This window comes from Equus asinus, chromosome 17, assembly GCF_041296235.1.
Source record: "Equus asinus isolate D_3611 breed Donkey chromosome 17, EquAss-T2T_v2, whole genome shotgun sequence".
NCBI lineage: Eukaryota > Metazoa > Chordata > Mammalia > Perissodactyla > Equidae > Equus > Equus asinus.
This window is the reverse complement of record NC_091806.1, coordinates 28,547,964-28,564,800: the sequence shown is the minus strand read 5'-3', so window position 1 is coordinate 28,564,800 and position 16,837 is coordinate 28,547,964. Positions and strand designations below refer to the sequence as shown.

Below are 16,837 nucleotides of genomic sequence, written 5' to 3'. Positions count from 1 at the left end.
GATATTTTTGTTTTTGCTTCTCTTTTGTTTTTGTTTAAGAAAATGATCAAGAAAATAAGAACTTGACTTCAAAGTCAGACAGACTTCAGTCCAAATCCGTATACGTTTCCACTGTGATCTGGAGTGTCCCTATAAAATTTTTGTAAGCTGAAATGGTATAAATAGAACAAGTAATTATCATTAACATATATGGGAAAATTTTTTGAACGTTCCCACACTCCAAAAATAACCCAACAAAATAAATCGAGATAAAGCCCAGATGCTCACAGACACAATTCAAAGCGATTGTGCTTGATGCTGACATGCTGAGCGTAGTTCCTGGGGAAGGAGCTTGGCGGTGCCACTCTCGCTGCTCTGGGTGCCTGCTGCCTCCATAAGGGCTCCCTGCAAATCAAGTGCTGACGCTGTTTTTGCTTTTTGCCTTTTTTCATTAAAGCAAAAATCTCCTTCAATTTCCTTCCAGTTTGTGAAAACAGGTGCTAATGTAGGTCTTTCATAAAAGCAAATTGGCCTAAAGTGCACTTTTGGATAGCAGGGGAAACATGCACTAGCATTTACTTGTTAGCTAGGTGAACTTAGATTACTAAATCTTGTTAAACCTGTTTCCTCATTTCTTTAACATGGGTTTAACATATGCATTATAAGGATCCATATGCATTATATATGTGCATTATGAGTATATATATGAAGTTGGTAAAGAAAGCTTTAAGATCATGCAAAGCCTATTCCCCATCAGGCGCAAAATCCTTAGTGCTGAAAAAAAATAGTATTGTTCATGGCATCATGTCATGAAAACGAGTCTCCAGGATCAATCTTTATTGACTTTAGCGTCCGCTCACCCAGTCTGTCAGATTCCAGTGGCAGATCCTAGCCTCAGGTCATGTTAGGAGCTCTCTGCCCAGCCACCTTAGGACTTATTTTTCCTGACCCTGCCTTCACTCTTGGTTAGAGTTGACTAGAGGTTTCTTCACAGCCACCCATGCCGGCCACACCATTCTCGTGTCCAAGCCAGATGCCTGAAACTGCTCTACTGATCTAAGTCCCATAACCCACATTGCCAAAAGATGAGTTTAGATAATGAATCCCAAAGTATCCCACTTTATTTTATTCTGTGTGTCCCTATCGCAAGGCCATGGCTGAAATGGCACACTTAGCTACAGAGGAACAAATATCTATGTGTTGTGATGAACCCGTGCACTTTGGAGAACATTACTTGCTCAGTATTTGGGAAGAAACATTTGGTCTCGTTACCCTCAGGCTGCCATTCCATTCTTCCCTATTGAAAGCCTACATCCGCCAGAGCCCTACATCACCGCTGATCTGTATGGACAAAACTCTCCTTTAAAGATAGTTTTCACTGCAGTAAATGGAGCTGTGATTTCAATTTATAATCCAGCATATAATTTTGCTATTGGAAGGTCTTCCTCACTAGTTTATCCTGTCTCATGACTCAACCTCACCTTCATTCAGATTTGGCAGTTTCTCCAGACTTTACAGCCATATATTCCTCATGGGTAAGGCCCCAGCCACTGACCAAACTATCATCCCACCTTTTGTAGGTTCCATTTCCCATCTCTGGCTCCAAGTACATCGTTTCCTTCAGTAATTTGTGTAATGGGTCAGTGCTATAGATCAATTTTTTACCATAGTTCCTTATTTCTGCTCAGGCCTTGGTATCCCTAAACATAAACGCAACCAGTGATGACAATTAGGGTCTATGTATAATGATACAAACAACTAGCTCCATACTGATGAAGGCTGGTTGGCAAAATTTTTAAAATAAAACAGTAACAATTCCCACTATATGAATAAGCATGTGGCTGTTTCTTATGTAGCAGTAAATTTAACCTAGTTTGAAATCTTCTGTAGAAAAGTGCTGTCAACAGGTGATGACAACAGAGTGGATCTGAATCGCTACTCTCAACTCACTATAACTGTGGCCTTCAACAAATCTCTTTTCCTCTTTGGGCCTCAGTTTCCACTTTGTCAAAACAGGGGCTTAAAATGAATATTCTATATTAAAAATCCAGCTATCGCATTTTATATCTATATTAGTATAAATGTATCAATGCATTTAGTCATTTCTATTTGGGGTGATTAAAAAATAGCATATGGGAGTGAATATATTCATATCAATGGAAAACATTACATCTCTATGCCATTTGACCCCAAATGGAGTTGTCAATGATGACAGATTGATAGCGTGAGTTGCAGGACCCTCAACACCATCAAACTTAACCCATTTAACTTCCTTTCTATTCTGCATTTTGACATTAAGAAACACCTCATAAAAGTGGATATCCAGCTTTATCAGTCATCAGGGAAATAAAATACTCTACATAATGGCTAAAATTAAAATGAAAGACAACATTAAGTATTGGCGAGGATGTTTAAAAGACAAAAGACTCACACACTGAAAATTTGATAATGGAAGTGTAGATTGGCATACTTCACAGAAAACTGTATGACAATGTTTACTAAATCTAAATTTTGTATACACTGACACTCACAAATAATTTCAGCTTCTGATTTTATATGCAAGATAAACGAGTGTCTATTTCTACCAAAAGACATGCACAAGAATGCTTACATTAATATTATTGGTAATAGAAAAAGGAAAAACAACTGCCTATCAGCATGAAAGTAGATAAATAAATAACAATATATTTGTACAAAACAATACTAAACAGCAATGAGATCGAATCTGCTGCAATTGCATCCATCCAACCTGGATGGATTGCACAAGTATGTTGTGAAATGAAACAGTGCATACTGTAGGCATCCACTTATGTGTGCTTAAAAAAATAGAAGCTAACATATCATGTTAAAAGTCAAAAAAGTAATTGCTTCTTGAGGGTAAGAGATTAGTGACAAGAGAGATCATGTAAAAGGCTTTGATGATTGTGGTAATGTTCTCTTTCTTGGTCTGGGTCCTGGTTACAGTGTTATTTTTTTTTTTTTTGAAAATTTATCTAGCTGCATACTTATTTAAGTATTCTCTATATGTGCATTATATATTGTTTTCCAAAAGCAAAATGTATACACTATTAGTTTATAAGAAACTTCAGATCTTTATAATTATAAATTTTTATCTCTAGTAATGCCTCATATTAAAGTTCAGCATACTTTTGTAAAACAAATGGTGCAACTTTCATAGAATGTATCATAGAATATTTATCTCTTTTTTTATTAAACCTTGCTGCCTTTTTTTTTTTCCAAAGCAAAGACGTCTTATGCACTTCTAACATTGTTTCCAGGAATAAGCAGATTTTTTGAACCTGGTTTTCTTTGGAACCATTATCATGCCCTGAAGTTATTCATAATGGTTCATAACTCAGGGTTTTACAACTATTTTCCGAAAGAAAGAGTTTATACATAGATAGTTGCCTATGTGCTATTCTGTTTAGAGGCACCAGTGACACCAGCTGTTCTCTATTAACGCAGAAGCCCTTTGGGAAGTAATTTGGATTATCCACTTTTCATCAGTATATCGCTACTCATGCTCCAGATTTCACGGGGAGTGGGAGTTAGACCACATGGTCTGGAGGTGAAGCCATGTTTATGAAAATAAAGTCTGGATACTGCCTACACAGTCTGTAGCCTGAGGAAATTTGGCATCCCTGGAGACAGGGAAGACCTGAGGGAAAATGCGTGTGGAAAGCAATCAGAAGAAGGTGACCAAAGATGACTCTGCCTCCTTCTCCAAATATGCACCAGAGAAGCAGAGAATGGCAGTAAAGCTCTTAGGTACGATGAATCTATCATTTTCTTTTGTTTACCTGATGGAAAATTACTGGCAATTGCTTAGGTGTTTTGAGATTTGCATCAACAATATCTCCCACAGGATTACATTTGGTATTTTAGTATTGGAATAATCACACAAATAGCAGCAACACGTTATGAAAAGACATTAACAATTATCCCTAAAATCACTTTTCCCAAAATTAAAAATATATGAATTTCATTGGATTTTGCCTGAAGAGTAATCCAGCTTTATAGAGAGCGTGGGGAAACTCGATAACAACAAATTAGGCAAACACATTATTTGGAGACAAAAATAACTGCAAAATCTATGTGTGTATCTATGCCACCTGAGGTTTGAGAAGAAAAAGGAAGCAACTGAAACGTTTAAATACACACCCTGTTACATGCCTTGCACATCTTTCTTTTGTTGTTTTTTTTACACAAATTTTGTATTTATGGATTTTGTACTAATAAATTAACTGCATTGAGACTCAAGTTGTACGGCTTAATGTACATGATTATTATACATTTTCCTGGAATATCAACTGTAGGCACTTAAAGAACACATCCAACCTATGCTGGTAACAGTAGAGCAACGATTCACAAACGGGATAAAATATTACTCAAAAAACGCACAATACAGAGATTATCCCCAAAGCTGTCAGGTTGCAAGACAGAAAAGGGCACCAATTTCAGTATTTTCTATTTGGTTTCTGGAAATGTGCAATGCAGCTGCCCTCTTCACTTTTTCATACCAACATTATTTTCAAATGTCCAGCTGAAAAAAATAAAATAGGTTAACTCCCAACGTCACAACTCTTTGACCGTCAATCACTTGAGATGCTTGATTTAGAAGTGGCAATTGAGTGCTCTCTCAAATCTTGCAGAAATCTAGGAGCTCATGAGTCACTAATTTTGTTAATTTTCATATGTCACTTTAACATAAACACACTTGAACACTGCATGAGAGTATTTAAGAGAGTTGTCTTTTAAGATAAATTGTTTCATTGCACTGTATTCAGGAACCTGTTGTGGGCAATTGGAATGGATTCAAGGAAACTTTACCAGACTGTAGAAGTTTATTTATCATACTGCATTCCAACTTCGGTTTCATAGTATAAGGTTGTTAGAGACACCTCAGAACACATGTGATAATATATAAAACATATGATACTGTGTGGTGATAGATAATATAAAACAACTGAGAATGGGAAAAAGGTCAAAAATGCCTTTATTTAAAGTCAAATCTTTGTTCTGAAAGGCCTTTTGTTAGAATTCACTTTAAATAAATACCTGGCTATGATAAATTACTTAGGTAGAATTAGACATATACCAGAATTTTTATGATATGAAGAATTCTATATAAATCAAGTGGCCATTAGTAGAGAATATATTTTTTTCTGGAATCATTCTTATTTAAAAATTAAAAATCAAATAATATGGGAGAAAACTGAGTCATCTCCAGGCAGGGTGAATATGGTTTTTTGCTGTTTTTATAAAAGTATTTATTTTTGTAAAAAAATTATTTACAGTGTAAATTTTATTTACAAAAATCTGTATTTTGTGTTTAAAGGAGAGTGTTTGTGCGTGTGTGTCTGTAAGTCTATGAACATGAGTGGGTGTGTATTTCTTTTGTAACTTATGGAATCAAAACAAAATGCTTATAAAGGAGTTGGTGAACTGGAAATAAATTGTATCATTGACTGGAATAAGTTTACTATTGGAAAATAAGCACAATGTTGGACGTTTTTGGTAGAGAAGGACAGAAGAAAAAATTTTTTAAGTGTTCTGTATGTCTTTCATGATACCCTAACTGTATGATAGATCAAATGATGTTATATTATTACATCTGACACTTATTCCTGACAGACAAAGTGTTCAACACCCAGGGACCGATCAAAGATGGTTCATAACCCAGGTCAGGCAGGAGACAGTGCTGAACCCTCCCATACACAGAACGGCAGGCAACAAAAGAGTATTTCTGGTCCAGGCACTAATATTTTTTGTTGTTTCTCTGATGTATATTTTATAGTTCTTTAGTTCTTTTACCCTTCTTTGACTGTAAGCATGTTATAAAAGGAAAAGAGGGCATGAAATATTGTACATTTATTTTAATTACTTTTCTTGATCTATTTGTTTTAAACTCATAAACACAGAGATGAGGGAAGATAATAAAATGCAAGGATGGTTTCTGCAGGTAGTTGGATATGTTTTCTTATTTTAAATCTTGCACTTTTAGATATTTTTACAAATATTTTTAGTTCTAAAGGAACATTTTTTTTAATGCTGTTTCTCTGGGCACAGGTATTTAAGTGAGTTTAGGCCAAATGTTTGGAGACCTGCACATTGATCACTAGATCATTATTCATATTTTCTTTTTCTGTTTTTCATCTACCCTCAACTCCACTTTACTTATATCCTCACAGAAAAGAGGAGGTCATATGCGACACTATATATAAGATAACCAGTTTGGGTAAAAAACAGCAGTGGAACATAGAATTCAATTGGCCACCCAAGGACCAGTATCTCTTTTAAATCAAGGGAAGGCAGATTTCAGAGATCCTCAAGAGAAACAGGATTAAAGAAAACAATAAAACAAAATTTTAATTTCTGGATATTGGGATGGGGGCACAGTTCTGACATGACTCACTCTGATATGATGGGACTATGCACACGAGGACTTTTTGGTGAATAGATCCGCTGAGTCCTTGATCACAGAGTATCTCTATCCCTTGTTTATTGAGACTGGATAAGACCTGAGTGGTTAATAGAGAAATGGAGGCATATCCATATCCAGGAAACTACCGTAGCTCTGCCTACTCTACAGTATTGGATTATGAGGGAATAGCAAAGGAATATGTTAACTACCTGCACCTCTCACTTAAATATGTTTCACTATTACAGAAAATAACAACATTCCTACAACACTGAAAAAACAAACAAACTTGTCAGAAGATGGGGGCTATCTGGACTGACTAATAGCAAGAACTATTGCCTGACTCTGAGGACATCAAACCTTGGTATTAGATATAACATACTAGATATAAGTAGCAAAAATGATAATAAATACTACTTAGGTTGGTATGGAAATAACATGATTTAATTTTCATGAAATGGTCCTACAAACTTTCTACAGTGGTATACAGATGTAGGCAATATTATCATCACTATCATTTTATTGACATATTAAATTGGATATATTTCCAGGAGAGTCAGTTTACCTAAAGCAAACTTAGCATTGTTTATCTCTTTTTCTAGTTACTGAAAAATAGAAAGGACCAGAAGTTTAACTATTAAGCTAGGAAGATGTTACCCTCCAATTCCATTTTCTCCTTCTACAACCAGGGATTTCCAGACCTGAGTGATGACTGTTGAGAACTGCAGTGTGTGTAGTGACTTCATATACCCCAGGACTTTCTGACAGACAGGATGTGCAACAGGGGCCCCTTGTGCTCTTTCTGCTGGTCTATGGCATAACTCTGATTGCCAGTCTAGGCATGATCCTGCTGATCAAGATGGACTCTAAACTCCACAAGGCCATGTATTATTTCCAGAGCAATCTGTCATTCTGTGATGTCTGCTACTCCACTGTCTCTCCAAAGATGCTGGCTGATTTCTTATCTGAGCAAAAGAGAATTCCGTATAGCTTTTTTGCCATTCAGATATATTCTCTTGGGGCCTTTGCAGATGTGGAATGTCTCATGTTGGCTGTCATGGCATATGTCCATTATGTAGCCATTTGCAATCCACTTCTTCATACAATTACTATGCCCAGGAGAATCTGTATCCAGCTAGTGGTTATTGCCTACATTGTTGGCTTGGTAGATTCAGCAATCCACACCTGCTGCTAATTTCAATTGTTATTCTGCAACTCCAATATCATCAAGCACTTTTTCTGTGACATCCCACCCTTACTAGCCCTGTCCACCTCAGATATATCCATCAATAAGATAATGACGTTCACTTTCATTGGCTGTGCTGTGGTGTCCAGCATTGTCACTGTCCTCCTGTCCTACAGCTACATCATAACTACCATCCTTAGAATGAAATCAGCTGAAGAGAGACAAAAAGGCTCGTCTACATGTGCCTCCCACTTAGCTGCTGTGGCTGTATTTCATGGCACATTCCTGTTCATGCATTTCCGACCTAGTGCAAGCTACTCCATGGACATAGAAAAAATGGCCTCTGTTTTCTACTTTCTACGTTAAACCAACTGATCTACAGCTTAAGGAGCAAAGATGTGACAGGTGCCCTGACAAAAGCAATTGACATTAAAGTATGTTCTGGGTGAAATCGTGTTTTCATCCAAAAGTGTTTATTTAAAGATTTTGAGAGCTAAAGTTCAGGTACTTCAACATACATTCCTGTGATCTCACCAATACACTCTAGATATTATTCTTAGTTATCATTGTTCCTAAATTGAGTGTAGGGAGCAGTAGTTATTTATCTTAATCTTTTCTCAGAACTAAGGAATGGTGCAAATAAGTTCACTTTGCTGTTTTGCAAAGAGGGTCCTTTTATATTTCCCTTCTATGTTCATGGATATGCCCTAATGAGACAGAATGGGCATAGAACCACAACCCTCATGTCAATTCAACTTACCCTCCTTAAGGCCCCAATTTTTTTTAAACAAAGAGTTGAATAAACTTGCTTAGCCAGAAGGGAGTGTTAGTGGGTTAATTTAGGTTTGTTTGTATCTTCCCTCTGTACTAGTATCAACCTAAAAATGTTCCATCATAATACTTAGAAGTCGAAAATTAGTACATGAATAAATAGGAGTAAAAGAAAGCCCCTTCCCTAAACTAAACGTTCCATAAAGACACAGCCCTTGGCTGTCTTGTGTACCATTTATTTTGCATTGCTATTTACAGTGCTCAGCTCCAGAATGCCATTCAAAACTATTTATTGAATTAACAAATGAGTGTATCCTGAAAAACTGATGCAGAGAAGCACCTATGTAAATGTACCCAAAAGGAGCTCTCTTCTTTAATTTATTTAAGTATATTCATTTTAGATGAAACTCATCTGCAATCATTGTCTTTTGGCCTAGGCTGAAATGAGAATCTGGGGCAGGGATTATGTGATGTAAAAATATTCTCAGACTATTCCTCAACATTCTGCCTCAATTATATCAGCAGACATCCCCAGGATCAGCAGTTCTAAATTTATGTTGCACCCCGCAGTTTTCACTTCCAACTGTGGATTTCCCTTCTCGCTATCACCCTGTAGAACAGATATCTTGCTATTGACAATGGTACAGAAACTGAATGAATGGAAGTTGGGGATAAAGGACTTGAAACTTCTCCAAAAGCCACTGAAAAAAAGGACTCCAATTCCCTGATGTGTTCAAAGCATTATACAAATTTAAAAAAACAAAACACTGAAATGCCCTATTGATACAGTTTAAGTTGTAAAGGAAGAGTTATTTATGTAAATAAATTATTGATATAAACACGTGTTCCTTGGGGGAAAAAATGAAAAGCAGTATTTTATTAGACTTCTGTCTGTAATGATTTGTATTGATTCTCTGCGTCTCTGTGAAATAAACTGGAACTATATTCTAAACAAAATTTTAATAGTGGTCATCGTGAGTGGTATTGTTCAGACAAGTTGAAATATTGTCAAAATCAGTTTTATCTTTTCTTAAGCAAACAATTTTTGGCTAATCACTTTCCTAAAGGCATTTTTGACTTCTTTGTTCCTTAGACTGTAAATTAGGGGGTTCAACATAGGTTCAATCAATGTATAGAACACAGAGGCCACTTTGTCCATATTCAGGGAATGGTCAGTCCTGGGGCACAGATAAATGAAGATCAGAGTACCATGGTAAATGGTGACCACAGTCAGGTGGGAAGCACAAGTGGAGAACCCTTTTCTTCTTCCCTCAGCAGAACCTGTTTTAAGAATAGCTGCTATGATGCAGACATAAGAGAGAAGAACTGTTAGAAGGCAGATAGCCTCCACCAAACTAGCAAAGATCACCAGAACAATGTCATGCTTGTAAGTGTCAGTGCAGGACAGAGAGAAGAGTGGGGAGACATCACAAAAGAAATGGTTAATTTCTTTGGAGCAGAAAGACAGATGGAAGGTATTAGTGGTGTGAATAATTGAGCTCATGGTGCCCCCCAAAAATGCTCCAATTGCAAGCTGACAGCAAATCCTCTTGGACATAATAATAGTATAAAGCAGTGGGTTGCAGATTGCTATGTACCGGTCATAAGCCATGGCAGCCAAGAGGAAAGATTCCGTGTCAATCAAAGAGCAGAAAAAATATAACTGTGCAGCACAGCCATTGTAAGAAATGGTCTTCTTATTGGAAACCAAGTCCACAAGTAATTTGGGGGCAATGACAGAAGAGGAGCATGCATCTATAAAGGACAATATGCAGAGGAAAAAGTACATAGGGATGTGCAAGTGGGAACTGATTGTGATTAATAAAACCATCCCAAGGTTCCAGGTCAGGGTAACAGAATAGATGAAAAAAAACACAGCAAAAAGAACACTCTGAAGTTCTGGATGGTCACTAAATCCCAAGAGAAAGAACTCAGCCTTCACAGTGCCATTCTTCACCTCCATTCTCTGCAGTGCTCCTGGATTTCTAAAGTTGTGACAGAGTAAAGGTGGCAATGTTAATAATAACCTCAACATTAACAGAAAAATAAAAAAGAAAATGCTCTAAATAAGTAAAACATTACATTTAAATCCACTTGGGCATCCTGTTAGCACCTAGGCATATCTATGGTTAGTGCAGTATAAGGCATAGGTTTTCACTTTTTCATTGAATTGATAACTCTCCACTTCTATTCCTTAAAGCTATTGTTTTTCACCTTAAATGGCACCACCATCAAATCAATTGCTGAACTCTAAGCCTGAGCTTCACTCTTACTTTCTTCAACTCTCTCATCTCCCCTCAATGTCAAGTGATTGTAGTTAACCACAGTGCTAAATAGCAAACTCTTAATAGCCTCTGTTCCCATTTGTATTGGTTTTATTTACACAACAGATAAAAGCATTGTTGTTCCAGGTGAAGTCTTGTATAGATAGAGGAGGAGAAGTTCTGAATTTCTCATCTTGCTTCTGAGGAACAAGGAACTCATTAGAGGTGTTTGAAATTCACTGATAAAATAGAAAGAAGAAAGATTCTGATTTAGTTATATAAGTGATTGAATCCTAGCTATGCTACTAAGTAATTGTGAAACCTTGGACAGGCTAATTAATCTCTGAGTTTCAGTTTCATCACCTATAATGTGAGAATGAAACTACCTTTTTCATCAGATTAAAAGCGTTCATGAATTTCCTTCTGCAGCCTCAATATCCACATAATCTTGTTCCTTCGCTGTTTTAAGCTTGGCAACATAGCAATTCTGAGTCAATCCAGAAATCTATTTTATCTAGAATCCAAGCTATGGAATACAACTAGAGGAATCCTCATGTTTACAATTTATTAAATTCAATGCAGGCAATATGATAATGATATCTAGGAATGTTTCCATGCCCTCTGTAGTGAAAAATTGTAAAAGATGTTGAAAAAGGCTCACCTACCTACTTGCCTGAGTTATCTCTGCTTTTTATTGTCCTTGCCCTTTTTTACAAATCTATGTCGTGTAGATACCTGATAGCAATGCAAGTGATACTTGTCCATAGACATGCACATTTTGTCCAATGTACAGACAATTGATTACCCTGTGGAAAAAGTGTTTTATATATATTTGTATATTTATTTGTGAATACCTGATCTATTAGTCTTTGAATTATCTTTTATACCATTTATAACAGCTTCATCAATTAATTGATTAAATAAAATCTTTGACACATGTTCATTTTATAGTTCTACAAAAGTTACAATTTAAAATTATATACATATGTACATATGTTTTATATATATATATTTTATATTACACACAGCTATTTCCTTCATTTAATAGCTCTTGCAAATCTTCATATTTATTTTTAGGTTTCATTCTATGAGCTTCTTCTTACTGCCAGAAAATGATTTTTATTTTGTGAAGAAAAATATAGAATAGAAAATAAGTATATCCTAAACTACGTCACTGAGTCATAATATAAGCATTTGGATTCCTCAGTGACTCCCTCTCTCTCCATTTTCCTTTTCTGGGAAAAATGTGCCCATTCTCTCTGAGGTTAATCCCTTTGACTGTGCACTCAATTCCATCTGTGTCAATTAAGATACTTATAGTATTACTGCTAATCTTTCTTTCATAAACGTACAGCACATAACAAAGTTCAAATCGATTTCTTCTTTAAAAATATTACCCTGTATTTACTTCCATTTGTTTTCCTTCGTTTCATTGCCATATTTTCTTACAGGCATCTACACTGGTTTCCATTTTTTCACTTCAGCCTACCGAGATAGACTTTTGTCCCAACAAAGGGGTGAACCATTTTTGTTCCACATTCCAAATTACATCCTAGCTGTAAAATCCAAAGGTTTTTTTTTTTACATCCTAGCTGTAAAATCCAAAGGTTTTTTAATATGTAATAAACTTTATTTCTCTACTCCAGATGATGGCTTTGACGACTTCTTTTTTCTTACAATCCCCTCCTTTGTTGGCTTCTAGACACCTCTCCTGACTTTACTCCTAATCTCAATATGCCCCTAGCCAGCTTCCTTCACATGCAATGGCATTTTCCTTAAGCTTTGTTCTTGACCTACTTCTTTCCTTACCTTATACACTCTTCCTACATGATTCTATGTATTTTTTTAAGTACCATCTATACAGTGATAACTTTCTTATACCCATTCTGAAACCATCTGTCCAAGCTCAAAATTATCTATCAAACAGCCACATGTATGTTTCAGCATGCCTAAAACAAAATTTAATTAGTATCGATTCCTACAATTAAGCCTATTCTGTGATCCCTAACTTGGTATATGTCTCTGCCACTTACATTGATGGTCCAAATAAGAAACCTCTCTTGCCTAAAAACAAACCAAGAACCACTGATTCAATCTTGGAAATGGAGCAGATACGCAGCACTTCCTCTTTATCATTACTGACATTTCAATATTTAATACCATCCATCTTTTTCCTCAATTGAACCTCTTAATTGTCCTCATTGGCTCAAGTCAATTCCAACTCTACTTTCAAATATGCTACAAAATATGTCCATAAACTTCTGTGAGAGTTACCTGTATAAAGGAGATTTTGTGTTATGTTTCCCTCTTGCTTAAACCCTTAAATGATTCCCTGTCCTCTACAAACTCAACATTTAGATACCTTCAGATCTGGCATATATTTCCATTTTTATCTCACATCCTCCACTTGGAACCTGATCTAACTGCATCACCAAAATCTTACCTTCCCACTCTTTCCTCAGTTTCATCCAGGTTTTTAATAAAACTAAATGTCTCTAGTAAAACTTTGTGTACATTTAGAGTTAATGAGCAGAATGTAACTATCCGGGAAGTTACTCCCTGGCACAGAGAATGAAATATAGATACAATAATGATTGTGGATTTCAGATTATTACTGAAAGTTTATTTTCTACCTTTATTCTACTTCCAGCTAAATTAGGTAATTTGGGGTAGATGTGCATATAGGGCATTAACATACTTTCCTCTTGTAATTTTCAAAGTACTTTAACATCTAATTTAGTTCTCTCAGATTTTTAAAACATGTTAGGAATTTATTGTCTCTCAATCATGTTGAAAAGGATCTGATGATTTCAGGCCAATTAACCAGTCCATAGATGCAAAGCACTGCAATCAAAGTGCCAGGACCAGAGATTGGAGATTCCGTATCATTGCATTAGAGCACTCTCCAATAAACATTACCTTCCCAGAGATGGAAATGTGTCAGATACGGTGGAATTTAGGAAGGAGATTGGAGCAAACACTATTTTCCAAAAACTTAATGTGCTAAATTTGATATAGAGATATTAGTTTAAAACTAACTTAAAATTTCATTTAGAGTATGTGGTAGAATAGGCAGGTCTGCTTCTTTTGACACACTAACAGAGACAGTATGTTGTGGTGATTAAAAGCATGGACCCTGGAGCCAGACTGCCTGGCTTTAAACCCAGCTCTACCACTTAATGTTTTTAGGACTTTGGCAAAATTTTAGTAGCTCTATGGTTTGATTTTCTGATATGTAAGTTGCATATTATAGGAACACTTGTCTTCAGGGTAAAGGTGAGGAGTAAATGAGCTATTACATGTAAAGTATTTTTTTTTTTTTTGAGGAAGATGAGCCCTGAGTTAACTACTGCCAGTCCTCCTCTTTTAGCTGAGGAAGCCTGGCTCTGAGCTAACATCTGTGCCCATCTTCCTCTACTTTATATGTGTGATGCCTACCACAGCATGGCTTATCAAGTGGTGCCATGTCAGCACCTGGGATCCAAACCAGCAAACTCCGGGCCCCTGAGAAGCAGAATGTGCGAACTTAACCGCTGCGCCACCTGGCCAGCCCCTCATGTAAAGTATTTTGAAGAGTGTTTTTCACATAGCAAACATTAATAAATATTAGCTATTTATATTCAACCATTGAGGCAAGTTGGAACTTCATTAGATATTAATATTCATTATTTTATTACCAATGAGGATTCCCCTTTTGCTCTAAACAAAGGACAAAGTGGAGAAAAAAAAGCATCATTGAGCTACTAGTCAATTCTTCAGAGTTTCCTTTTCCCGAAATAGGTGTGGTTTTCTCATTAGAAAATGTCAACCTTCATTGAGTGACAGCCCATCTATACCTGTCTGCAAACATGAGAGACAAGTGTGTCAATTGCCCTAGGAGTGAAGCAATGACAGCTGCTGTGAAGGCAAGGGAAAAATAAAGTTATATCCAGTGGATAGTAAGGGAAGGGTGGGTGGAAATGTTTCTTTGTTGTGCCATCGTCTCTTTCGGTAATTATGAAGAATGACTATTAGAAAGTAGGTATCAAAGAAAGAGCCTTATCTTTAGGGACAATGCTTAAATAAGCTTGGGTTATGAGCCATGGGGAATAATCACTTCTTTGCTGAAGTTGTTTTCTATTAAACCCCTTATTTTCAATCACAGAATTAAAAGTAATGAAGAAATCAATTTATATAGAAAATATTTACCTGTAATCATCTTTCAAGGATGTTACATGCTTCAATAATGAAAGAAGCTTGCAGAATTCAAAGATAAAATATAAAAGCTAGATGGAACAATGGAAGGATAAAAGAATACAAGAAACAAAAAATCAAGAGGAGTATAAGGTGAGACAAATCATTTGTACTTCTATGCAATTGACGGGTGAAAATGAAAATGGAGATTTCTGAAAGAGTTCAGCAAACATTATTCCTGCAGTAAGTTCCCTATATTGAGCCCTGGTTAGGCCTTTTGTAAACTTGTTTTCTATTCCCTTAAATCCCAACCCCCAGCCTCACTCCAGACATTTTACGCTCATATTGACAACTGTTGATTCTAATGCGTTAGTATAGGTGAGAATAAATAACATAATATACAGATTGAGTCAGATTTAATTTATATCTAAGCCTACTCAGCTTTTAAAAAGAAATAATAGATAATGAGAATTGTGTTTATATTTATATTCTGAATCAGAGTCCAGTAATGCTGAGGATTGTCTTAAGAATATCATGTGTCAATTGTGTTTTTGTTGTTGTTATTTCTGTTGTTTTTGTTGGAAATACCTTGAGAACTTAAAAAGTGTTATTCTAGGCATATTTATTCTCAAAACACCAATTTCCTAGGTGTAAAATTAGCGACTATAAGATGAGCACTTAAAATCCCATCCGGCTCTAATATCCTCAGATTATATTAAGAACGCTTCCCAGATCACTATCTTTCTTTCACTCACTTTCTTACTACACTGTTGTTAGCATCATTTCATATTCATTGGAAAAATCAATTTTGGCAGTTAAAGATTAAAAAAACACTGACCCATTGCAATATTTTCCATAATCCATTTAGGCAGGCTTTCTGTCTTCATAGAAGAAATTTGTGCCTCCCTTAGGAAGGCTGTGGTTCCTAAGGATAATGCGAGATGTTTTATATTTTGCTTTGAGGTTTTTGAGATTAGTTTTTGATCTCACATTAGATCCCAGAACACACACACCCTGACATCCAAATCCCAGTGGGAAAAGACACTTGAGCAATTAAGCAGCTCCACTGAATTTTAAAAAAGGAAATGATGTAATGTGTTTTTCTAGATTCCAAGAATGTCTCAAAGAAAAATATATTTGGCTTTCAAAATGGTAGATTATTATATATAAAACTGGATAATGATATTTGCTATTTAATTTGATTTAGCTAGATCAAAGCAATTTATCAAACAACTATCAAATTGTTCTACAGGATAGGATCATGGAATAAATTGGAAAAGGCAAAAATGTATCTATCTAGCTATTGAGAATTAGAAGATCTTGAAAATCGACATGTAGATTGAATGCCAATTATGAATGAAGTTAATGACTCTGATAAGTGCTATATGTGCATTTATTTTCAAATGAAATTCTGGCCATTCAAGGCCAGAATAGATCAGAGAGTTTTCATGCGGTAAATACATTTGCTCTGTAAATATGTTGTGCCAGGTAGTGTTCTAGGTAAAAAACAGGGAAAAGTGGGATAACTTAGACTCGACTCTAAGAATTTTGTCAAGTATAGAATAATGAATGAGAGATGGTAGAGGAAACAGCATGAGCAATTACATGGAGCTTGGAAAGTTCATGGCATGATTGGAGACCTGGGAATGAGATTTATAGAGAATATGTTGCCTAATGAAGAAAGATAATACTTGAAATACATATACGTGTCTATGTTTGTGTGTGTATATATATATATATATCACCCTGGCAAAGGGTGATATGAGAAGTTATGAGCTTCTATCTGTGCAGAGGATTAATCTCAGCAGAAAGAAACACTTCTTTTTCAATAATTCCAGCAAAATCTCATAGTTAAGTCATTGGCTTTCTAGTGTCCACCCAGAAACCAATCACTGGGTCTCTTGATGATTAGCCATGAACACTTCCCCAGTTCCCATTAGGTGCAAAGACAGAGACCGAGAACAATAGGAAAAGCTGGGTCCCCACCAGAAAGTTGAGATGCTACTAGTTAGAGAAGGAGAAAAACATATTGACCCCCATCTT

At 35.9% G+C, this 16,837-nt stretch overlaps 1 protein-coding gene and 1 pseudogene across 1 annotated transcript; one reads left to right on the top strand and one right to left on the bottom strand.

The window, feature by feature from the left end:
- The first annotated feature begins 3,647 nt into the window (after positions 1 to 3,647).
- Positions 3,648 to 8,035, top strand: LOC139040602 (olfactory receptor 5W2-like; annotated as a pseudogene).
- A 1,352-nt stretch (positions 8,036 to 9,387) lies between these two features.
- On the bottom strand, positions 9,388 to 10,320 carry LOC106835415 (olfactory receptor 5I1-like). Its single transcript, XM_014847753.3, has one exon. The coding sequence runs from the start codon at positions 10,318 to 10,320 to the stop codon at positions 9,388 to 9,390; it is 933 nt and encodes a 310-aa protein (XP_014703239.2).
- Positions 10,321 to 16,837: the final 6,517 nt, after the last annotated feature.

What these genes read in the sequence shown, in the direction of transcription:
- LOC106835415 (XM_014847753.3), bottom strand. Translation starts at nt 10,320, where the DNA reads ATGGAGGTGAAGAATGGCACTGTGAAGGCTGAGTTCTTTCTCTTGGGA.